Source organism: Mchenga conophoros, linkage group LG14 (assembly GCF_057382185.1).
Source record: "Mchenga conophoros isolate Kocher_MC1m ecotype Shallow Benthic linkage group LG14, M_conophoros_male_GT1.1, whole genome shotgun sequence".
Classification (NCBI taxonomy): Eukaryota; Metazoa; Chordata; class Actinopteri; order Cichliformes; family Cichlidae; genus Mchenga; species Mchenga conophoros.
The window spans coordinates 5,211,620-5,238,274 of NC_140539.1; the positions used below are offsets into that span (position 1 = coordinate 5,211,620).

Genomic DNA, 26,655 nt, shown 5'->3' on the forward strand with positions numbered 1-26,655 from the left:
TATGCTTAAATAATTAGGGATTTCTGCTATTTCTGCTACGGGATTACCTTTTCGTGGCCCTGAGTGGTTCCACTGCCAGTCACTTATGCCTATTCAGAAATACAGACACATATTGGGTTACATAAACAAGGGGAGCACTGCCATTATTCTTGGAATCAACTTGATCAATTAGTCAAGTTGTGTGTAGGTGGGAATGGGGTACAACACCTCGACCAGGGTTTTAGCCTTTCTAGTATAAAATAAAACCAAAATGTTAGTCTCTCAAATTAAACTTTGTGTGTGCGTTTTTTTTTCTATTAGGGTAAGCAAGGCCAAATATATGATTTTCAAATAAATTATAAATGTCTGGGTCTTTGGGTGATTGATTAGCTAGGGCTAAAGAGGGTAACATTCCTCCATCTTGGCCTGTGCTTCGAGGATTCTGACAGTATGACTCATGGTATCAAGTTAAATATGTTGCAAGAATGTCAGTGCTTCTAGAATAAAATTTGGAAACGTGTACAAAACATTCATATTTACTTGTATTTTTTTCCCCACACTTGTGTTTTAAATTTACAGTTACAGAACAAAAATATTGAAAAATGTGTAGGTTGACATTTAAATCATGGCTTGTCTCTCATTTGACCCAGTTACTTCAAACCTACACTGAATTTTGTTACTACAATACACACATGGTGCATGCTTGTACACCTTTATTCTGTCCATAGAAAGTAGAAGTAAAGAAAGATTTTCTAAATGGATCAGTAAGTATTTAAAAGTACAATGGAAGTCAGAGCCTTCACCTTTCAGGCTCCTCTTCTGTGGAACCAGTTTAATTTGGATTTGGGAGACAGACACAGTCTCTACTTTTAAGATTTGGCTTAAAACTTTCCTTTTTGCTAAAGCATATAATTAGGTCTAGATCAGGAGACCCTAAATCCTCCCTTAGTTATGCTGCAATAAGCCAATGGTGCTGGAGACCAGTACCATTTCTTCTTCACTCACCTTTTTCACTCAGCATTCTGCATTAAATCAGTAGTTATCAATAATATCTGTCTCTCTTCCACAGTGTGTCTTTATGTTGTTTTCCTCCCATCACACCCAACTGGTTTCTGCCCTTTCCTTCCCACTGTTGACAAATGTTCACTCAAAGAGGTAATTTAATTGCTGGGTCCATTAAGCGTCTTTACCTTACAATATAAAGCGCTTGAGGCTGATTTGGCCCTATATAAATAAAATTGAACTAACTAACAGTCCTCTTTAACTGACAATGCTGGTAGAAACTAAGTGAGAAGACACTGCTGGCATGTGGACTGAACGTTTGCCAAATATCTGAGCAAATACTAATGTCACAGAAGCATACTGGTCACTGCATTTATGCTGGATAACTCGTTAGCAGTTGCAGATATACAAAATTCTCTTTCAACTTCATTTTTGCTGGTTGAAAGAATGAGGGATTTTGTGTCTGCAGTGATTTGCTCATGAATCACAGGTGCTTTGTGGTTACAAATCCATGTGGTGGACACAGGACAGCTGAGAATGAGACATCTTGGTCCTCTGCTTTGTAATAAACTGCTCGTTCAGCAGGTTTTGCAACATGTTTACCACAAAAAAATTTTTTTTTTCTTTTTACTTTTAGGTAACTGTAAATTTAAAACACAAGTGAAAACATCTTAAAAGTAAAAATGTGAAAATACAAGGTCAAATTTTTATCCTAAAAACTTTCCCATTATGTAACATTTCTCAATTGGTGTTGATACATTTACACCAACATTTTTTTCTCCTGGAAGCAGGTTTCTTTGAGACACTTCGTTGGTCTACGAGCAGACAGTCTTTGGGATAGGATTTTGGAAATCTGGGTGGTCACATTTTGGAAGCTTTAATAAATACTATAAATATCTAGAAATGAAACCTACCATCTAAGGTTAGAGATATGCTATTTCCCCTAATAAGACCAGGTTTTCCTCTGAAAGCTTTCCTTTATAATCCACACGCTTTGTAGACATCACCTAAACTGTCCAACTTCTAACATTTGCCCTTTCATGTGATGTGTGCAGTTTAGTAGTTAGGGATTACTTATAAGAAACATGTAAACAAACAAACAAACAAAAAAAAAAAAGGTGATCTCAAATTCCACCAGCACTTAAACCTGCACAACCACAGTAAGAAAATATAATTAAAACATGATATTGTACAGTTCTGTGGAGTCCATTATCTCACAAGAAAACAAAAAAAATCATTAAAGACTATTTCAAGTATACAGTACAGTGCAAATGTCTTGAGCCAGCTTTCATTTCTTTATGACTTTCCAGGAAAACTGGAAATGGGTGTAGTCATTTTTTAAATGCAAGAAAATAAATGGAAATACAGTATATAAGGGGAAAATTGAGTTTTTACAATTTTAACAGGCTTGAAAGTCAATATACAAGTCAATATTGCTACCTTTACAGTTTAACACAGCCTGAACTCTCTTAGGCAAGCTTTCTTTAAATTTCTTTAAGTAGTCTTCAGGAATATTGTTGGCCGTTGGCTGCCTTTTGTTCTTTTCTCTGTCAAGATGATACCACAGTCAAATTAAAGTTGAGGTCCAGGCTCTGGGGAGGTCAATCCATAACTGTGTCTGTTTTTCAATTGAAGTATGCTTAAGCAATGATGCCAAAAGGACTGGCAGTCTATTCTGGCATCATTGTTGAAGAATGAGAGAAGCCATTTCCAATCAAATACGTTTTTAGATGGTAATGCACGGTGGATCGAAATCTCTCAGTACTTTTCAACATTTATAATTCTCTTCATTTTGATAAGATCCCCAATACCAATGGCTGAAATGGAGCTGCAAACCATAACAGTGCCTCCACCTTGTGGTAAAGATTGCATTAGACTATCACTCCTGACCTCCACTCTACATACTGATGACAAATTAAACCAAAAATCTGAAATTGTGTATCACTTCATAAGACCTGATGTCACTAATTATTAGTCCAGTTCTTGTGTAATTTAGCATACCTCCACCTTTCCCGTTTCCCCTTTCTTAAGAATAGTTAAAGAAAAGTTACCCTTCAAATTAGACCATTTCTGATGAAGCTTCAGTGAATAATAGATGGATAGATGGAATGATCAGCTGAAGAGCCAGATGCATCTTTCAGGTCTCGTGTTAGGTAATAATCTTATAATGATGCATTTTTAAGTATGAAAGAAAAGAAAAAAATAGTATCTTCTAGCTGTCAAACTGCTATGTTTGGCATTTTTTCAAAGATTCAACTGGAGAACTGGGAACAAATTATGTGTTTTTGTCACAGGCTACTAAGGGTGGGCGGTATAAACGGTATACGGTAGAAATTATATAAATTGGGCCAACGGTAGAGATTTTGACTATACCGCTCTATCGCGATAGCGCATGTTGATGGTGTCATCAAGTTGCGCCTGTTTTGGTCGAAAGCATTGCAGCGGCTGCAAACAACATTATCTGCAAATTATGCCGGGTGACAGTAATAGCAAAGAGTCAAAGCACTTTTGGAATATGGGGAAAGCCAAAAACGGTGCTTCCTCCACTTCCATACCATTGATTCATTAATGCTGAATTCTCTCGCAGCTGCTCTGTTCCCATGTTGTTGCAGTATATTAATGACTAACCTCGTATTGTGGATGGATTATCTCAGTTGTTCTCCTGACTGAATTTTGGTCCGTTTATAGCATCCTGCCATGCAATTGCATTTGTCCCTAACCACCAGAAACCCTCACGTTAACTTTTATCGAGTAGAAAGAAGTTTGCGTTCATCCTTCAGCTTCACTTTGCTAATGTTATGCTAACATAGCTGTTTTGCTAGCGATCACGTAGGACATCACTGCTAGTCAAACTTCAGTAACCCTACAAACGTCACTGCGGTTTAGTTTTCTGTCTTCATTCCACTTCATGTTGGAAGTGATAGCAGAGCAGTACGTTTAATTTTTTCAGAAATCTCTCAGTCAGAACATGCTATATCATGTTTAGGTGGAAACTAGCGAGCTAACTTCCTGCTAACTTTAACTGCGTTGAATTTAATAAATTCTGTCTTCATGGATGCCTGGATGTTAAACTTAATTGTTACACCTGGTAAAGCAGCAATGCTGATCATTTTATTAAAGATGAAAGAATTTAGACAGTTGTTAACTCTCAGTAATGCCGTAGTGTTCGTTTGACTTTGGGACCTGAAGCTGACAGAGTTTTGGACCCAGATTACTCCGCAAGGCTCCTGACTACGGCAGCTGTAATGCTCCGACAATCCATCAAGCGGTGCGGCTTCATAGCTTACCAAAGTCGTACTAAAGACAGATTTCTGTGCACATTGTCGATTTTTGAAAAAATTAAAGGATTTTAAGTGTGCCTTATAGTGTGTAAAATACGTTCTACAGAAGAAAAGAATATATCGTGATATATATCATTACCGCACTTGCTTTAAATTATACTGTGATATTAGGACTGGGCGATATATCAAGTTTTTAAATATATCGATATATTTTTATACGAGATTTGAGATGTGACAATATCGTTTGTATGATATAGTCTATGTTATGTTATAATTATACTTGTGGAACCGCAAGTTTGCCTCTCTTTCGCCCACTTTTGTCTCTACGCAACGTTACTCTGCCTCGGCTCTCTCCTTCACTGAACACAACTCCCACTCCCCCATCGCTTCACCTGCAGGCAACGACAAGATGGACACAGCAGCTATCAAAGAGGAGCTGGTCGGTAAAAAGAAAAGATTTGGAGATTACCGTTTTAGTGCTGTCAGCGTGACATTAACGCCATAGCTGCATTAACGGGGCAAATCTCTGATAATGAGTTACCGTAGATGACCCTGCGCGTAGGGCTGGACGGCATCAACGAGCTGCGCTAACGCGTTGACGCCTAAAATCCTTTCATTTTCTCAAAGACCGACAGTGTGCCATATGTATGAATTCTGGTTGTGCTTACTAACCGCGAACTGATTTTGTGGTACACAGCGCTCAGAAACCTTTCAAAAAAATTTTTGGTACGACTTTGGTAAGCTACGAAGCTGCACTGCTTGATGGATTGTCGGAGCATTACGGCTACCGAGGAGCCTCGCGGAGTAATACGTACTCTGCTTCAACGTAATATTACCGTACTGTGTGTGTGTATAAGGACCACAAATGGCACCTGTAAGAGACATGGTTACAAAAAGGATTTCAAACTCTATGGGCTCAAATTGTGGTCATAAATATTTAGTACTTGTAAATCAGTTTTGTACTTGTAAATTAGGATTTGTATGTGTAAAAAGAATTTGTGTGCGTGTAAAAAAGATTTGTGTGTGGACTTAGCCCAAAAATACTTGTGAAACTCTGCACTCAAGTTTCAAGTTACAAATACGAATTTTGACCCTGTTTTTCTTCCTTTCATCTGATTGGCCAATGTCATGTCAATCACAAATTTAACTATCCAAACAGAGGGTGGGTTGGATGGGTTTGAAATGAAATAAACATTTCATTGTTTGCAATGATTCTTTTCTCTGTGATTACAGATGCTGCCCTGAGATTCCGACCTCAGCACCCCCAAGTGGCAACAGACAAATGATCCTATATATTCACTCTTTGTAGTAACTCCAAAATTAACTGATGAAAACAGTACTAAGACTAAAAAGTACCACATGAGATGCTGTCAGTGAAGGCTGCAGCCGTTTTATTGATAAAAGTCTAACATCCAGGTGACTGGTCTCACTATACAGGAGCATAAGCAGTAACTCAGCAGAAACCTGCTGATCTCAGATCTGCACAGCCTCTGCTTTTAACACTGACTGTAGTCAGCTGCATGAAAAGGACATGATTTGGAACGTCAAAGGTCTTTACTTGTATATTGAACTAAAAACTTTCACACTGTGTTTTGCTAATAGTGTGTTATTTATCATAAATTAATTAAGAGCCATTCATACAAGAGTAACAAGAGACAATAATGTGTATTTTAAATTTTAATATGTTTCTACTGGACTGAATACAACATTGTTATGTCAAAGTCCAGGTCCTCTGTGCTTTATCTGAGGATGATGTGCACTACTGCTAACATTACACAAGGCAAAGGTCGCCATCACATTGTTTATGAAGTGCTGGGTTTAAAGATGTTCTGTGATGGGTCTACGATGGAGATCTGAAGAAGATATCCCTCTGAGGGAGCTGCTAGTGAAGATAATGAGTCCTGCTTCATTCCTCCTGATGTTTCTGAAATAATGTCTCTCTCAGTGGGACAACCGAAAATCTGGCATAGGACAGCAGTGATGAAAGAAAGGGAGAAAGTTTCTGGAAACCTCTGGCTCCACAACACCTAGCTTGGTCCTGATGGTATCCTTCACTCATTTTCCCCTGGTGAAATGTGTCTGTGAGTAATAAGGTGAACTCTGGATCCTGGTATTAAATGAAAAGAACAAATTACACTTCTATTAACCTTCCACTGCTGTGTTTTTAAAATCTAATATTTTATTTTAAAGTTTCCATGATACCAGACTGCAGAGTGCTCTGTGAGTGCTATGGATCTAAAACTGCTTAAATCTTCATTTTTATATCATCCTCAGGCTTACGTTAAAATCTCAAAGGACAATATTTAAAAATCTAAGTAGTGCTGTATCATTCAAACCAAGTCTATGAAAGTAACATAGGCGTGTAGCATCACTAATTAGCTAGCAACAAGCCTCTAACACAGTGCATACACTAAAGGCTAATCTAGCTAACACATTAACAATAGGGGCTACAGAGTGATGCCAGATGTTGTAGAACTATAAGATGTTAAGCTGTGTCTTTTTAAATTATAGCAACATGGTTGTATTCACCTTCATTTAACGAACCATCAGTCGTGGTAAACCCATCAGCAGATATCCTCAAAATTGGAGCAGCTGGGCTATATAAAAAGTGTAGGCGGGTTTGTTCGCGGTTTCGTCCAGCGGGTGTGTGGGTGGGAGTGTGATGCAGCAACTCCACTTCAAGTCACTACTGTTCATACTTGGGCTCCAAAAGTGCAATATGGCAGCCCCCACAAAAAGGTAATTTTGACTTCATTTTGAGAGGAATTGGAGCCACGTTGTCCGTCTAAATGCTCCATATCTGTAATCATTACCGCAGCAATATTATTGCAAATGCAAAAGTGAGCAAATAAGGGAAGGAGATATGCACCTACCTTTATTGTTACATGGGCTGTTGAAGCTAGCTTGCCCATGGGTCTTGAGGTGACTTGTGATGTAGGCAGCACTTAGCATTTTGCCACAGATGTTGCAGGTCACTTTGCCTTCATGTCTGATCATGTGAGATCGCAGGCGGTCTTTGGTAGCAAAAGCAGACGTACAAGCCTGAGAAAAATGAGAAATCAGGAAATCAATTTTTCTTTTTCAACTTGTATTGTAGTTTCACTTCATTAACAAAACACTTTGCAAAAAGGACACTCTAGATAACTAGTGCAGCTTGTGCTGCATTGGTTGCCATTTTCTGTGATCAACCTCAAGATTGTTCATGTTACTTTCATGAGCAGCATGACTGATCACAAATGTGTTTTGCCAAAAACCATGGACTACCAGCCACTACATTTCAGAAAATGCATATTTGAAGCACAGAGAACTCAGATATTATAATATACAAAGTAACCATAAGACATGATACAAATGGAAATTAACAGTTTCTGAGTGGCAGCTAATCTCTAAACAAAACTGCCCTTTATTGGCCTGTGATGAAGACACACAATGTAAACTTAAAATAAACATGAAAGCAAGAGACCCAGTCACAACTCTTACCGTTACTTGGCATTTAAATGGCCTCTCTGAGGAATGGACGTGCTTGACATGACAGCTTAGATGATCAGGTCTGAAAGGTGAGATATATACATACCAATTTAAGGCTGGGTAATGTGGTAGTTACAGTAACTGAAAAATCCAGGCTAAGTTTTAACCCAAGAATCCCTTATACTATTAGATTTCCCTTTACATAAAACCCAAATAACACAAAACCGATCACAAAAACAATTCCAAACATTATTTTGCTTGTCAGGAGGCCAGAAATATAGATGCATGGTTTTCTATGAAGAAGGTAACACAAACTTAATATCTATCTGGGACGAATCACCTAATTTTATTGAGAAGTTTTATCATTTAATTAAAATCAGTAAAATACTCACAATGAAATATTATGTATTTTAGGATTGAGAAATCCTACACTGCATAAATAGGTAGATACTTATGGAACACCAGGACTGCCATAATGAATTAATTAAATACACCATTAAATATTTAATTAAATGTGGCAATAATTAATTAAAATGTGAAAGAAATTATTAAATGTGGCAATATTTAATTAAATGTGTCAATAATTACATAAATATTTACGACACATGTAATTAATTAATTAATTACTTAATTACACATTTAATTAATTATTTATTTCACATTTTAATTAATTATTGCCACATTTAATTAATTATTTAATGGTGTATTTAATTAATTCATTTTGGCACAGTTGACTCCTTCAGGTCTCACCATGAAATAATTTTATCTGTCAACCTCACCCATCAAACTCAGGGGGCGGGGTTAACACTGATCCAGTCAAAACCATTGCTTTGGCCTGGTGGCCATTGTTTTTACCACACAACAACCGGCATGTGGAAACTAACAGAACTGAACTTTGAAAAACCCTGTTTGTGTGTCACCAAATACCGTTTTAATAATTTTTTTTTTTTAGCCGAGAATGTAGTGGTTTAATCTTCATATGTCTGGTTGGTTTGTCAAGATAGAGCCTCTTCGCAAAAGTGCTTCGATGATTTCAGAGATGTCTGCCCAGTCTCACGGCAAAGCGTGGGACAGACCCGCTTGCCTCGCAAGCAATCGAGCTGTTATTACCACCGACAAAGCGCAGACCCCGGTACACAGCTATAATAACCCCCGCTGACACTGACTTCTTTTACTGAGGTTATATTCATCGGGTTTTTATTTCCTGATGTTCTTATGTGTCCTACGTGTTTCAGTCGCCAATTCTGAATTATAAATAACATTAAAAACATGTTTAAGGAGGAGAGAGAGGAAATAAATTCAATTAACAGCTGATCTTTGGGTTTTTGTTCAGTAATCAGCATGACCTGCGTATAAATGCATAAAAGAGATAACGTTGGCGTTTCTGTCATGTAGTAACTGCTGGCTTTAACTATACAAAGGTTGTTCAACACTATGAAACGCATACAGACTTCATGATGTTCGGCTAATATTTTTATTGTGAATATTAATCATGAGGGTAAACGGCCCTGTACACCACGGAGCGAGGTCAGCATATCCATGATATCTTCAGCTCTCCGAGTTAGCCCAGTTTCCCGGCTGACTAATCTAACTGTCATCTACGAATATGTCACGGGTCATATTAATATGATTTAACAGAAAATCATCCTTATTAATGCCAACTATTCCAGAGACGTGAAAATCTACAGCATAAAGAACAAGAAAATATAGCAGTCTAACGCAACACTAACAGAGATGAACCGTCAGTTTGTCACAGATCAAAGTGGAATAAAAGTGATTAGTTGAACAGGTGTTTGTGATCTGTGTTTTCTGCATTTTCATCAGCATAAGAGACTCAGCAGCAGATTAGAATAACATTTATACATTTAATAAATCACCAAATGAATACACGCAAGAAACGAGCAAACCTGTTCCGACAATTTGAGTTTGTATTCCCTCAGCTGCAGACTCGCTGCCGTTTAAATGTTTGAGAGGAAGATTAGATATAAAGCAAACGTCAAACATAGACTCAGTCTGCGTTCACATTTGATATGAGGCCAGGACAGATAATGGCTGTGTCCTGTTTTAAGATCATATATGTAAAATTGTTGTCTGGCCTGTGTCAATCCAGCCGCTCAGAGTCCGTTGTTACCATGGTTACTGCATAAGCAGCTGTAATGTAAACAGCTGGCACAGCTGAAACCTACCGGCAGCATGGGTGTTTATGTTTTTCATTGCAAAAGAACTGTCTGAATGGTCAACTGAAGTTAACTTGGATAAATTATAGTTAAGGAGTATTACAGATAACGCCCACGTGAGCTGTGTAACTGTTCACCACTACACTGAAATAAGTAGGCTATAACTGAAATACACGTGCTATATCATAAACTATGATATAAATAGGGAGGTCCTATTAACAAATTTAAAGGACACCTTCCTGCCTTTAGTCTCATTCATGAGCAGTATTAGTTTTCTTCTAACATCCAGAAGTCTGCACCATGTGTTTCATAGTTTGTAACAAGCCTTTGACAGTTAAACATAACATGACCGGGGAAGGAGAAAAAAAATAAAAAAAAAATAAATAATTTTATCTCTCTCTCTCTCCCTCTCTATATCAATCAACAACTAACAAACAAACTAAAAAAAACAAAACAAAAACAGTTAAGCTGGTACACCGGGGCTGTGAGCTCGGTGCACTCTGTCAGCTGACTGTTAGCAGAGCTGAAAACATCTGAGCACTTTTGCAAACATGTTCTATGTCGACAACCTGACCAGACATGTGAAGATTACGCCGCGACATTAGCGGCTAAAACACTATTAAAAGTGTAGTTGGTGACAGAAAAATGGGGTATTTTAAAACTTTACACCACCACCATTGCTGCCTGTGATTTAAAATGCATTCTAGGATACCTGGCTGCCCCAAGTCCACACAAGCAATCGATTATCTAGGATTGACCTGTCTTGACTTACTTTGCAACCAATCAAATGTTAGAGAAGCTGCTTGGGCAGCGTTAACCCCGCCCACTTCGTTTGATGGGTGAGGCTGACAGATAAAATTATTTCAAGGAGAGAGATGAAGGGGACAAAAGTGCCAAAATGAATTAAATAAATAAATTATTAATTAATTAAACCTGTCAATAATTATTTAAATGTGTCAATAATTAATTAAATATGTCAATAATTAATTACATGCGTCGTAAATATTTATGTAATTAATTATTTCCGATTGTAAATAATTATTGCTACATTTAATGAATTATTTAATGGCGTATTTAATTAATTCATTATGGCAGCCCTGGCCTTCCATAGTTACTGGTAGTGTTACAGGCCATTTATAACTTTTGACAGCAGCGTCAGAGAACCTCAGAGCTGAGCTTATGAAGTCCTCACACTAGTTTTGGTCAGTTTTCGTTTTTAAACCACAATTAAACTAATTAAACCACATTTATTTTTAAGCTCACTTTAACTAGTAGGTTAAACAAACAAACAAAGCCTTTGATGTTTTGTGACAACATCTTGCAAGGCTGAGATTAGGGCTGAAACAATTCATTGAATTAGAATAACTATTATAAAAAGTCCTCGACACAAATGTTTTGCTTTCATGCTTCATTTATAACATGGCTCAGTAGCACTCAGTTGTTACCAAGTAAATTCAAGTGTTTCACCCACATTTGCAACTAAAAATATACCTGCAATAAAAAAAAATATTTAGGAGCAGGCATGTGAATAAAAAGCATGACAACATTAAGCCCACGCAGCCCCAGTATTTCAAAGAAAAGACTGATAACACAACAGCTGATGATGATGTTGTTATTGTTTCATGTGGAGTCGGTCTGCACACAGCGCAGAGCAAAATTGGTGAAGCCATTATAGACATGGTGACCTTGGATAGAGTGAAAGAAAACGTTTTTTCCAGTGTCATCAGTTCCTAACAAGGACAGCATCCTCTCCATAAGCTCGAGAGCAGTACCATCACCGAGGCCTGAGAGAGAGCATTGGCGTTTGTAGGGTTACTAAAGTTGGGCTAACTGGTATATAATGATGTGCTACACAGCTATGGTTAACATAAAAAACAAACAGTGAAGCTGGAGGATGAACGCTAACTTTTTCCCCCACACGATAAAGATTTCTGATGGTTAGGGACAAATGTAATTGCATGGCAGCATGCTGTAAACGGACCAAACTTCAGTGAGGAGAACAATACTGCTGCATGGGCTGGGCTGTAGTTACATTGTAAGGTTTTAAAAACTGAGCTTTAAAATGAATAATGATGATAAAAACCGAGAGGCCGACAATGATCAATGACTTTTTTTTGGGGGGCTTGTTCAGATTAGATACAACAAAATATAAAGCATTAAAACATGTTAAAAACACAGTTTTATTCAGTGTAGAGTAGCTTGGGCGCAGAAGCAGGTTACATCAGGTCATCATTTAAAGATTGGATATCCCACCTGTAGTGCAGTACAGTAGTTATTATTATCACTTGTCACATCCTGTTTATGACAGTTAAAATAAATAACATTCATATAAGAAATAAAATTGTCTGTGTAAACTGTATGTGGTGTTAAGTAGGCCTATACTACTGTACTTTAATGTTGGTGATAAGGGTGGTACTTGAAGAGCCATATACAGTGGAACCCCGACTTACGAAATTAATTCGTTCCAGAGGGTCTTTCGTAAGTCAAATTTTTTTTAAGTTGAAGCACCTTTTTCCATCGCCTTTTGAGTGAGGCGATGCTGGCTGAAGACGAAGTTCTTCATGCATGCGCGCACGCACGCACGCACACACACACGCACGCACGCACGCACACACACACGGGGTGCAACGATACTCGTATCGATATTGAACCGTTCGATACAGTGCTTTCGGATCGGTACGCATATTCGGTACGTATCGAACAATACAAAAGTTTTCATTTATTTTATCAACTTTGCTTCTGACGATGCTGTCTGTGTTGAGCGCTCAGTGGATCTGCGCTCGACAGTGCAGCCTAGGCGGAGTAGTCGAACGCAGATTCACTGAGTGCAGGGCAAGCTAGCGAGACAGAAGTTAAGCTCTCCTTGCAACATGGCAAATTGAACCTCCCCCACCCTCATTCAGATCTGGCGTTTGGAACTATTTGGGTTTTCATGTGACGTATGACCCTGAAGGTAAGCGCGTCATGGACAAAAGTAAAACAGTATGTTGGATGTGCCACGCAATGCTCAATTACATGGGTGGGAGCTAGTGTGTTAGCGCAGTTAGCTCATTAACGTGTTGGCCGTCCAGCCCCATACACGGGGCGATCCGCGGTAGCTCGTTAACGGAGATTTGCCGTGTTGTGGCGTTAACGTCATTTCAACGAGATTTACGCTGACAGCACTAGTGGGAACACAACGAATATGACTGCACATTTACGCCGACATCATCCTAGTGCAAAGACAAGTGGAAGCAGACAAAAACAACAAGCACGCATGCTACAAACTTTACCCGAGTCATTTAGACAGCTTTAGCACATGATTCTCCCTCATGGGGACCTGATATGTTTAATATGCTGCTGAGAATATAGCCCAGAAAAAGCGTATAGTATAGCTTTTATTTTGAAAAGAGACATTTCTCTGTAATAAACTCTCTTTTCCAAAGATGAGTGATTCCTCAATCAGATACAGGGCTCGCAAAATCGCTAGCGATTTTTCCAGTCGGGCTACCAAAATCTATCTCTGCCCTGCCCGTCGGGCTATCGTAGGAAGGAAAAATATATGTCAATGCTTTTGCATTCTTTCGGAAATTTAGCTGGGTAATTATGTCATTGGCATCGGTGAGCCACTGTCAATATGTGACATATTGAAATCGCGTTTGAATTTGCGCTTGTTTTTTGCTTTCACTTTGCAATTGCGCGAACTGCGTATAGAGAGCGACAGCACTGATTGGTGAGTGATGATAATTTGCGCACCAATTCCTCTGACATCGTCTTATTAATCGTTAGCTTACTATGCAAACATGACAAGTGAAATCTCCCGCAGCTTAAACATGTGAGAGGTTGATCGCGCAGAGAATCGCTGAGCGTTATGTGAGTGCGTGAGTAAAAGCAGCAGGATATATATTTTAGTTCTGCTGAGCCAAATAAGACAGGTCAGGGTGAAGAAGTGACAGCCAAAGAAAAGCTTACCACAAAACTGAAAAGTTATGACAAATCAGACTATAAGGCAAAAAGAAAGTGCAGCTTTATGGTTTCATGGACAAAAGAATTTCTGTGGCTGCAATATGACAAGCTAAATAACCAGGGGTGCACATAAGTGGTCCGCAGGTGCGCATTCGCTGTCAAAATAAAAAACGCGCACAAGATAAGAAGTTGCAACGCGTGTTTGCGTACATAAGATTTTCAGGAGGAGGACAGACATTTGTTTAGACCTCTTAAAGATGTCGAAGAAGCTCCTTTAAGCAATTACTTTGGTGTTCCTCCACCTCCAAACAAATGTCAGAAGGAGTCCGAACCACAAAAGAAGCGCGTATTCTCGGAAAAGTAGTTGCAGGAGGTGAGCTGGCTTCAAACAAATGATGAACGCACAGAGATGCGGTGCGGAATGTGCCGTGAAAATTTAATAAATGACAAATTAAAAAGGCATGAACATTTTTTTTGTATCGAAAAAAATATCGAACCATGACACCAAAGTATCGAACTGAACCGAACCGTGAATTTTCTGTATCGTTGCACCCCTAATACGTACGTATGTGTACATAACATTATGAAATTTAATTCTAAACATTAAAACTAAAACTTACATTTACGTTAATTAATGTACGTATGTACACTGTGCAATGATATATTTTAACTTTTTTTTTTTTTTTTTTTAAACTCGCTCATATTTATGCCTTACGATAGGCTAATTGCAAACGAAAAGCACGCGAAATAGTGCACTGCAACAACAATACGTCTTTCACGTGGAACAGTGAAGCACATTTCGCAAACGGATTTCGTTACACAGGCATTTTGTCGTACCACGGGCAAAAATATTGCTGTTCAGTGCCTTCGTAACTTGAATTTTTTGTTAAATGGGGTCTTCGTAAGCCGGGGTTCCACTGTATTTTATGAGGTGGTACTCATTGTGAAAAATTTGAGAACCACTGGGCTATGAATTATTTTGTACTGGGATGGTACAAGCTGAAGCTGGATGTGAAGGCGCTCCACATATCTTGCAGGAAAGTGCTAAACAGTCTGCAAATACCCACTGTGTCCTGGTTGAACTGCCAAAGGCAAGCAGCAACTTAAGTGGTAAACTGGACGTGGTATCCGATTATTAAGCGATGACGTGACGAATCCTACTTCTGGGCCTAAAGTAGTCTGCACTTAATATGGCTTTTGTGTTGTTAACATGTTTAATGCTTTGTATTTTCTTCTATTTAATCTCAAAAAGCTCCTAAAAAAAAGTCAGTGATCACCGTTGACCTCCCTCGGCGTTTATTACCGCTAATCATTTATTTAAGCTCAGTTTTTAAAAACCTTACGATGTAACTACAGCCCAGCCCATGCAGCAGTATATGAATGATTAACCTCGTATTGTGGATGGATTATCTCAGTTGTTCTCCTGGCTGAAGTTTGGTCCTTATACAGCATCCTGCCATGCGATTACATTTGTTCCTGACCACTGAGAACCCTCACGTTAACTTTTATCGAGTGGAAAAAAAGTTAGCTTGTTTATATTATGCTAACATAGCTGTGTCGCTAGCGGTCACGTAGCACATCATTATATACCAGCTAGCCCAACTTCAGTAACCCTACAAACGTCACTGCTGTTTAGTTTTCTGTCTTCATTTATGTTGGAAGTGATAACAGAGCTGAACGTTTGAATTTGTTTCCAAACCGCCGCAGTCAGGACATGCTATATTGTATTTCGATGGAAGCTAGCGAGCTAACTTCCTGCCAACTTCTAACTCCGTTAAATGTCATAAATTCCGTTTCCAGTTGTTACACCTGGTAGAGCAGAACGCTGATAATTTTATTAAAGATTAAAGACTTAAGACAGTGTTTTAACTCTCAGTAATGCCACAGTGATCATTTGATATATGGACCTGCAGCAGAGTTTAGGCCCAGACACTGCTAGTGACGTCAGACTGAACGATCGGATTGACAGAGGACAATATCACCAAACTGTAGAGCCATATAGGTACTCTTTCTTTGAGAGGGTAAAACAGAGGAGAGAACATCTTTATGAAACTTGCTTTTGTGTTATCTTTGTCCACATTCGTGAAACAGTCTGGCTGACAGTTTCACGAATGACATCCAGGTCGCTTTCTTAGGCTTCGTCCACACTAATGCGTTTTCAAACAAAAACCGATCGTTTTCTCTCCATTTTGGCCTCCCGTCCACACTGAGACGGCGTTTTCCCCCAAGGAAAAACGCAGCGTTTTGAAAAGGCTCTCGAAAACGCATACATTTCAAAACGGAGCTGTCCCATCACAGTGTGGACACTCGAAAACGCAGACTTTCTAAAACGATGATGCATTTCAGTCATGTGATGCAGTCATGTGACCAATTAAACAAAGATAGTGGAGTGCATTATATAGCAGTTGTTTTGATTGCTCTCAATTTTGACACCCCTAAAAAACATTAATATCAGTTTGTACATGCTCCAGATAGTGTGGACGTAGCCTTAGTACTCCCTCAAATCTCAACAGCTGACATTGAAGCCAAACAGTGTGTTGACCCTGTCAGCCAGCATGTCATAGCTCAGGTTGAGTGAGGACGGTCACCAACACCATCACTGAGGGAAGAACTTCCCAAATAAGGTCACTGCCATCAAGTCTAATATTGCCCCACAGTGTGCTCGGTATCATGCTTACAATTTGCTTTCCTTTGATACTTGGTCCTTCTTTGCTCCTGTTACATTACAGTAAATCAGGGCTCTGCTTGGTCATTTGAAACCAACTTCACGCCCTCTTGTTGTCCTACCGGCTGCATTTTTCATTAGTGTCTTTGACAATTGGCCCCTGTTTAGTGGAAATGATGAATACTTCTCTTCATACTGGCTTACTTCCCAGCTTCTTTAAACATGCTGTTGTTGAGCAAATATTAAACAAACCTCATTTGGATCAGTCTCCAAACAGTTACAGGCCAATATCCAAACTGCTTTTTGTGTTAAAAATGTTGGGGAAATAAACAGTAGCAAAACAACTATTTCTTGGAGAAAAATAATGTTATGGACATTTTTCAGTCTGGTTTTAGCAAATTGCACTCCACTGAAACGTCTTTACTTTAAGTGTCTAGTGACATCGTGATGGCTGCACTGGAGAGTACACAGTTCTGGTTCTGTTGGACCTAGCCTCTGCCTTTGATACCATTGATCACAGTATTATGATTAATAGGCTCAAGGACTGTTTGAGATTACTGGTTTTGTTTTAAAATAGTTTGTCATATCTGAGAGATCTTTTGCCGTTTTTGTGAATCAAGTGACGTCTGAAACGACAGTTTTGCCTTGTGGGGTACCTCAGGGATAGGGATGGGTATTGATAAGATTTTAACGATTCCGATTCCATTTTCGATTCTGTTTAACGATTCGATTCCTTATCGATTCTCTTATCGATTCTTTTTTTTTAAAAAGGAGAACACTAAAGTCGATTAGCTTAGAACTGTGTTTTATATCTTCTCTTTGAACAAGATAGAAATTTAGGAGTAACATGGCCTTACAAACCCAACAGTGAGATCTTAAGAGATCCAGCCTACGGCTCTTCAATGGGGTGTCACAGGGTCCCCAGGAAAAAAATGTATATGTAAAATAATAAAATAAATATTCTCCTGTAGCAATAACAAAGTTTAACATAAATTATTCTGTAGCAATTACACAAGAATATCCAGTAATGTCCCTGCCTACAATTAAACACATTCACTTACCAAAGTGAAATCGGGGGCATCTGCTGTGGCAAATGGGTGCAAGCCTTTGACCACAAACTTAGACACTGCTGGGTGACATTCGTCTATCCTGGCCTGAAAGGAGACGCTACCGGTAGACTGCAGCGAGAACTGCCAGCATCTGAGCCAGCCAGACTCTGTCTCTCTCATCATGGTTATCTAAATGCAACGCACAGTAATAGCAGGTTTTGTAATAAGGTAAATCGCGCTAACATAATATGCAATGCTAATTGATTAGTTACCTGCAGTATTAACGGGAGAGGACGTGGAAACGCTACCGCTGCTGCTGGGTTGAGCTTCGCTAGTCCGGAGCGGATCAAAAACACGACATTCGTTGAAAGCAATCGCGTGTTTTTTGAGCAAATGCTTTTGCATATTCGTAGTGTTTCCTCCCTTTGATGAAATCTCTACTTTGCAAGTATTGCACGTTGCCCTGTTGTCATCCTTTCTCATAAAGTGTAACCAAACTTTTGAGCGTTTGTGCCGCTCAGGCGCCGTGTTTCCTACTGGGTAAAAGACGCTACTCAACGTGATGACGTCATTCGGGGCGACTGGAATCGATAAGGGAATCGTTTTTAAAAGTGGCAAACGATTCCAAGGAATTGAAACAGTGGGAACCGGTTCTCAACAAGAACCGGTTTTCGATACCCATCCCTACTCAGGGATCTGTCTTGGGTCTGATTCTCTTTTTGGTCAATATTTACCCCCCAGGCCAAATCATTAGGCATTACAATAATAATTCCCATTATCTCTATGCTGATGACATCCAGTTATACTTTTCTTTCAAAGTCTCTTTAGTTTTGTAAAATTGTCTAGTTTAAGTAATTGCCTGACAGATCTCAAGCAGTGGTTAAAACAACTTCTTCCAGTTAAATAAAAAAAAAAAGAAAAAAAAAAAGAACTTTGATTATTGCTCATGACCATATGATTTCAGAAATTAGGCCGCATATCAGCTGCTTAAGACTGTTCTGTTTAATCAAGCATCAGAAACCTCAGTGTCATATTTGACAGTTCAGTGTTGCTAGAGCATCACTCCAAATGACTGGTTCAGAACTGTTTTTATCATCTAAGGCAGTAGTTCCCAAACGCTTTTTGCTAGGCCCCCCTTTGTTTTACAAGAAAAATGTTCGCGCCCCCCCCAACGCACTAACGCATCCTCCAACCACACACACCCATATTTTGTTTATTTCACACCTCAAACATTTAGTAAACAATTAAGCTAATACAAGTAGACTGCAATAAATTACAGGTAGTAATAAAATAAACTACTAACTCTTTTATGCTACGTCCACACCTACTGTATTTTTGAAAACGCAGCTGTTTCGTCCACACAAACGGCGTTTCGAATCACCAAAAACTGAGATTTTTTAAAAACTCCTTTTTTGCGTTTACGTGTGGACGAGGAATACAGAGTTCGTCACGCAATGTCAAAGTTATGTGCCTTTTTTCACGTCACGCTGTGCGCCACGTTATTGTTTACATGAGATGAATTGCAGAATGGCAGATAGAGAAAATACTGTTAAGCTGAATATCTGCAGTTTTACACGCTTACATACACACACGCAGTCACTGTCCCTCCATTTAGAAAGGCAGAGGCATCACGGTGTAATTATTTTACGTGTAGTTGTTTTTTTCCTGTGTAATAATATTCAACATTGCTATCAATACATTTTTAAAAAAAAATGCCTCTCTGTGCAAAACGGGTTCAAAAACATAAACAGTTGTAGGATACTGTTTGTCCGTGATTTGGACAGGGTGAACAAATCGTGGCAGGATCAGCCTGATATTATTTGTATCCCACTGTAACTTCACTGTATAAAGAGCTAAAACCTCCAAAAATGTCAGGAGTAGTTAGTTATTATGAGAAGTGTTTGCGAACTAAAAATCAAGAATGTGGGATACTGTTTGTCTGTGATTTGAACATCCCAGTGCTGCTCCCGACGAAGGGAAAACCAATTCTGAAGGGGAGACCTACCTCGGCACTTGTGCAGGTGAAACCAAAGGGAAGATATGCTTCACCATATTTTCTAGTCTTTGGCTTAGAATGAAGTTGGTTTGGAAACATATTCAGCTATGCTTCAGCTCCTGCTTTGTGTTTGTGTGGCCACCCGTGCTAGCAGTGTCCAAACGTTTGTTTTTTCCCCCCCCCCTTTTCATACCGCGCCAATGGCCCCACACTTTGGTAAGGTCTGATCTAAGGACTGTTTCAAAACTCAAACTTCTAAACACCGCGTCTCTGTGGCTTTTAAACCCCAAAACACGCTGCGCCAAAAACTGGTCCACCCCAAGGATCGGTTCCCCCGTCACAAACAGAGTAACATAGACAGAACACAGAAGAGCTATCTCGTCAGGCCAGGACTCTGCAGTCTATTTACACCTACAGGCCAGTGGACACTCTTTCAATAATGAGGATGTACACATTCTGGACAAGGAGGAATGCTGGTTTAGGCGTGGAGTCAAGGAGGCCAGTTATGTGAAAAGGGAAAGACCATCTCTGAATCGAGGAGGGGGCCTAAGGGTAAATTTTTTGCCATCTTACAATGCTATGATTGCAGCCATTCCTCAACTCTCTGTGAATGGTACTCATGGCAATTGATCAGTGGTCTTTGATCAGTGGGCATAATTATGATGAATGAACTGACCTCGGAGCCCAGTGTTCTTTCAGTGGTGCTAGTTTCAGTCATTATGTAATGTTTTTTTAAGATTGGGGAAAGCTGCAGTCAGCTGAGACTGAAGAAGTCACCTGGATGAGTGACAAAACATTTCTTCCACTGAAAACGCTACATCCAGATGAACAGAATCAACCTTTGGGGATTTATTCTTTGATGAGAAATTTTTTATTTTTTATTTATTTATTTTTAACCTTGATGGTCCTGATGGTTTCCCAACATTATTGGCATGACAAAAACCTGAGATGTTTTCTATGCACCACAGTGGAGGGGGCGTCATAGTAGTCTGGGGTGCTTTTTCCTTCAGTGGAACAATGGAGCTTCAGGAGGTGCAGGGGCGTCAAATGGCTGTAGGCTATGTCCACTGGGTTTTTTTTTTTTTTTTCCCTCAACAGGACGACACTACAGTACACAATGCCCACAAGAAAAGGGACTTCTTCCAGGAGAATACCATCACTCTTTTGGATCACCATCCTGCGTGTTCCCCTGATCTAAATCCAATTGAGAACCTTAGGGGATAGACTGCAAGGGAAGTTTACAAAAATGGACAACAGTTCCAGACAGTAGATGCCCTTCGTGCAGCCGTCTTCACCACTTGGAGAAATGTTTCCACTCACCACATGGAAACGCTTGCATCAAGCATGCCAAAATGAATTTTTGAAGTGATCAACAATAAGGTTGGAGCTACTCACTACTGAGTTCATGTTTGAAACTCTAATTTCTGTGGGGGTTTTTTTTTGGAGGTGTGGTCCTAAACTTTTGATCAGCAGTTTCATTCTTGTTTTCAATAAATTGCATGCTCCTAAAAATGTTTTATCTGACTCCCATTTCTTCTTGTTGCACGTTGGAGCTCAACTTGGAACTAGAGCAGGGTGATATGGCCAAAAATATTTATCACGATATGTATTTGAAAATTTGCAATAACGATATAACTGACGATATAATTGATGCGATACAAAATACAACTCCACAACTTTACTAGTGCACAAAACCCCCCCATTTATTTATTTTCACTTAAACAAGCTGTTTTTATGTGTATTAAAGCTATATAAAAATGTAACAGTGTAAATGCAAATTCCTTGCTGAAAGTTTAACCAAAAGGCATTTCCAGTAGAAATGGGCTGATATATCCTGAGCATAACCATGTATAATATCCACTGAAGTTAAAAAGAGGTGCTTTGCAACATTAAACTGCAGTGTGCCAAATAAAAAAGTCAAATACGCATTTTTCGGACCATAAGGTGCACAGGATTAGGATAAGGCACATTAAGCGAAACAAAGCAGACAGATAAATAAAACTTTATTCAACTCATTCTTCTTGCTTCCTCCACTTCCGTACCATTGATTTATTAATGGTGTATTCTATCACAGCTGCTCTATTCCCATGTTGTTGCAGTATATTAATGACTAACCTCATATTGTGGATGGATTATCTCAGTTGTTCTTCTAACTGAAGTTTGGCCCGTTTACAGCATCCTGCCATGAGATTGCATTTGTCTCTAACCATCAGGAACCTTCACGTTAACTTTTATCGAGTGGAAAGTGGAAAGTGTTAGCGTTGATCCTCCAGCTTCACTGTGTTTGTTATGCAAACATAGCTGTGTCGCTAGCTGTTTTCATAGATGCCTGGATGTTAAACTTCATAGTTACACCTGGTAAAGCAGCAATGCTGATCATTTTATTAAAGATGAAAGAATTTAGACAGTTTTTAACTCTCAGTGATGCTGCAGTGTTCGTTTGACTTTGGGAACTGAAGAGGACGGAGTTTAGGACCCAGATTACTCCAAGAATGACGAGCACCTTAGTCTGACAAATACGGCAATAACAACGCCTGCTTGCATGTTCTACCCCCCCCCCCAAAAAAAAAAAAAAAAAGAAAAAGAAAAAAAAAAAAAAAGTGCTTTGGTGGGCATCTGATGGATAAACACCGAACCAGTTCCACATCACTGAAGTGGCACCATTTTTACAAACCAATTCTGGTTCATCCGTTTCACTCAACGATCTGCTTTCTCCCTTCTCATTCTCCGTTGCCACCATGCTTTTTCGTTCATGTGTGTATGAAAACAAAAGGCACTGCGCATTTACCCATATTCTATCGCGATATTTCATTTTCTTATCGTTGCCTAACATTGTACCGGTATTACCGTGAACAGTATAATATGGCCCAGCACTAGATTGGAACCATGTTAAGATCCAACCATGCAAATTATTATTTTTTGGCCATTTTCAAGTAGTCATAAACTGGTGATCGGGACTGTATATCCTCCAAGATGACAATGCTCGTCCACACAAAACAGGGCTTATCAGAGAATTTTGAGTTGGAGGGGCTGGAATAGCCTGCTTGCAGTGCTGACCTCAACCCCAATGAACACTTGTGGAATGAGCTTGGATGTGCTGTTCATGCCAGAGTAACATACACAACAATGTTGACCGACTTGCGAAAAATCCTGGTTGAAGAATGAAATGCCATCCCCAAGCAGGAACTAAGCTGATGACAAGAATGAAGAGGTGGTGCCAGGCTGTTATGGATATATATGGTTCTTCCACATGCTTTTGACCATTGTTTGTTAAATGAATAAATTGTTAAATTGCCAATATGTCTTTCTTTAAACTTCAATTATTCAATCCAAGAAATGACACCAAAGAAGAGTCCATAGCAGAATAGGTTGTTTAGCATTGGCAGTGGAGATCTGTTAATTTTTTTTTGTGTGCGCAACCCACATACTCAACTCCGCTTCGGCTCCATTCACTAAAAAGAGCCGAGTCTTTTGGATCCCAACCGGCTCTTCAGGTTGTTTTGTTGCTTTGTTAATTAATTTATTATCAGCAACAATATAAATTTATGCACAAAATGAATTACTAATGTAAAAAAAATGTTTTTTTATTTATATATGTTTATACATAAATATGCTTTTATTTATCCCTTTAAGACCTAGCATAGAGCAAGTCCGCCAGAGCTTATTTTTATGTTTTTACATGCTGTAGTACCATTTTTGGGAGCATTTCAAGTTGCTAAACATCAATACAATTGTTATATCCCAAATGTTAATAATATGTATGCATTAAGTCTATAGTAACTACATAAATTACAAGAAAGTGCAATAAACTAGAAAAAAAAAAAAAAATTGAAAATCTTTAAAAAAAACAAACAAACAAACAAAAAAAAAAACCAACATATTTCTAGTTCGAGAAATTTAAGTGTCCCTCAAAACTGTAAATACAAAAAAGTTACAAAACATAGTTTCCCACCACAGGAAATTTATTTTGAGTGTCTTCATAGTTTGTTTTTTTTTGGAGACATCAATTTTAATATACTGCAGGAAAATCGAAAATAAATATTATAATGTAAATTTGCAAAAAAAAACAAAAAAAACAAAACAAAAACCAGCATGTGCATCAAAATAAACTATTTCCAGCAGTGCAATTTGAGTTCTAAGCATCCCAGAAACGATACAGAAAAGCATCAAGTCAACATGATTTAAAAGCACCAGTATAGGATTATACGGCCCCGAAGGTAAGAAACTACATTTACATAACTTCAGGTTTTGGGCAGGCAATGGCAGACATGCAATAGTTCACGCTGACGTCTATTCCAACGTAGGAAGTGTTATGAACAGCTGATTGGATCGGCAAAGCATGTTTCTAGAATATTATGTTTTTGTTGCTACAAATGCTTTTTAGGAAATTTTTGCAAGGCCATATGTGGAAGGAAACCATGACTTGGGACAAGGTGATGGCATGAAATTCCTCTGGTTTCATATGCCAAAAAAAAATTATTGCTCTAGCTTATGTGGTTGCAGTTTTACAGGGATTTAGAAATAGTTACGCAAAATGAAGCGTGCCCGCTTTGACCGGTCACTCCACATAAAATGTAAAAAATAAATTATAAAATACAAAAAAACAACTATTTACATTTCAACTTCTATTTAAATTTTCAGCTTTTTCCTTTTAAACAAATTTAAAGTGAAACAACACAAAACACTGCAAACAACACAATAAAATATAAATTAAAATATGCAAAACAAAAAGAAGATGCACGTTCTCTATCATATAGGCCTGTGATGATTTTTTGGAAGAGTGTTTTCCCTCTCTCTCTCGCTCTCTCCCCCCCCCCCTCGCTCTCCCCCCCCCCCTCTCTCTCTCCCTCTCTCTGCTATTGGGAGTGTAGCTACCGCCCCCCCCCTGTTCACGGCAAATACAAGGCTCACGTGGGCGTGAAGCGAGAAAAAAAAAAAAAAAAAAAGTGAGAGAGAGAGAGGGTGAGAGAAAGAAAACAAACAAACAAAAAACACCCTTTGTTCACTTCAAAGATCCGACTCTAGGAGCCGTTTCGTTTACAACCGACACAAGACTAGTGGCTTAGGCCCCTTTTCTTTTTAGGTGCCACTTGTTTGAGATATAAATTTTTTCTTTCTGCACTAGTTGCTCTGCCCTCTTATTCTTTCATATCCCCCCCCCCCCCCCATTTTTCTGTCCTCTGTCAATACTGGCATTGGGATATTACATATGCACTCATGAATAATGACAGAAATAAATACGTAAATGAAGAAAAGAGAAAAAAAAAAAGGAAAGAAAAAAACAACAACAACAACAACAACAACAACAACAACAACCCCCCCCCCCAAAAAAAACCCAAAACCAAAACAGTGTGTACCCTCAAATGGAAAAAACAGTGCGACAGCAGCCTGTCTACAGCCTAAAACTGAAATATAAAATTGAAGTGATTTTTTGGGGGGCTGGCTATTAGTGTGATCCCTCAAAAACAGTGTAGTGTAACAATTATGATTCCTTAAATTGTACAAATTTAGAAGAACTATAACAATAGAGAAATCAGAACCACATACCTAGAGAAGCCCTTCCCACAGACAGAACAGATGTAGGGCTTGTGAACTCCCCCATCATGGGAGCGGACATGGTATGTCATGCGATCCTTCCTTTTAAACCTCTGCTGACAGATGGGACATTCAAACGGCTTTTCGTCTGAGTGTGACAGCTTGTGGCGATTGAGGTGATACACATCTCTGAAGGCCTTACCACACATGTCACAACCATGGTTCTTTTTCACTGGCTTGGGAGGCTTTTTAGGGATGCTCTGTAGTTGTTGGTGTTGCATTGGGGTCATGCTGCTAGTGCCTGTGGATGCTGATGTTGTTGCTGTAGTCAGGACACCTGTGGCTACAGTAGTTATGTATGACGGATTTCCACTATTCTCACGTGGTACAGTGGATATGAGTGGCACCATGGTAGGAGCAGTCTGAGCCTTCTTAGGCCGTGACACCATCTTAACGCCAGTGTGGCAAGACTCGTGCCGCCGTAGATGGTAGCTGTCCCGGAAAGCTTTGTTGCAGTAGCCACAGATAAAGGGAGTCTTTGACTTAGGTTCCTTTTTAACCACAGCAACTGGAGCCACTTCACCAACTCCTCCAACAGCCCCAGTAGCCACATTGTTTTTAAGAAGTTCTGTAGCACTGACAGGTGGTTTCTGGTCCAACGGGATTGGCAGCACTGGTTTCTGATCAGGTGGCTCTGTCCCAGAATTAAGAAGAGGCAACAGGCTGTTTCCAGCTACTTGGTGTTGGTGATGCAGAGCCTCATTGGCCTGCTGTAATAACAAAATAAAACAAAATAAAAATCAAGAAGAGGACCTTTGAAAATTATGTTAATAGATACACATATCATCAAGGATTAGTAAAGTTAAGAAAGTACTGTGTATCTACTCTAACAGTCATGAGGATCATAGAAATGCTACAAATTAAAAAACATTAATAAATAGAATTTCAAAAAATAAATAAAAAAAAAAAAAAAAAAAAAAATACTGATGACCACCAGTGCTACCCTATAGCCTCCTTGTAGACATGCCTATCGGTATTAATTTAAAAATCCTACGCTGCCTTGTTCTCGAGTTATCACATTCATAAGATTTTCAGAAAATGTGACTTCGAATTCATTTGAAACTTAGTAAATGCAGCAATGGCAGGGGTGGGCAACTCCAGGCCTCGAGGGCCGGTGTCCTGCAGGTTTTAGATGCGTCTTTGATCAAACACATGAACTAATCATGTGATTCAGGTGTGTTGATCCAGGGTGATATCTAAAGCCTGCAGGACACTGGCCCTTGAGGCCTGGAGTTGCCCACTCCTGACATATGGTGAAAAACCTAGGTGACTTCATTCTTGAGTTTTCACATTCACAAACTTGGGTGCTCATGCTGCCCGCCTAGTAGGGCGACGACAATACCCCATCAGTCTTTTACGGCTGAGGAGTAAAAGGTTTATTAAATATGTTTGTGGTTTTCACAGTAAAAGCCTTTTTTACTACTACTACTACTGATTTTTAAGGTCATACAGTATGTGGGGAAAAACCAACAAAAACTAAAGCCATACATGTGCTATT

The 26,655-nt window shown here is 39.1% G+C and overlaps 1 protein-coding gene across 4 annotated transcripts in view; it reads right to left on the minus strand.

Annotated features, from left to right (window-relative positions):
• LOC146559127 (vascular endothelial zinc finger 1-like) overlaps positions 1–26,655 on the minus strand; it is a 38,047-nt gene that overhangs the window by 6,309 nt on the left and 5,083 nt on the right. For 2 of the 4 annotated variants that reach the window (XM_085244851.1, XM_085244849.1), the window contains exons 2-5: positions 25,110–25,867; positions 7,743–7,812; positions 7,136–7,304; positions 48–89 (exon numbers count right to left, since the gene is read on the minus strand). In XM_085244851.1, the coding sequence (XP_085100977.1) occupies positions 48–89; positions 7,136–7,304; positions 7,743–7,812; positions 25,110–25,867 (1,039 nt within the window). The remainder of the gene's footprint in view (positions 1–47; positions 90–7,135; positions 7,305–7,742; positions 7,813–25,109; positions 25,868–26,655) is intronic. The other 2 variants (XM_085244852.1, XM_085244850.1) reach the window with 1 other exon arrangement.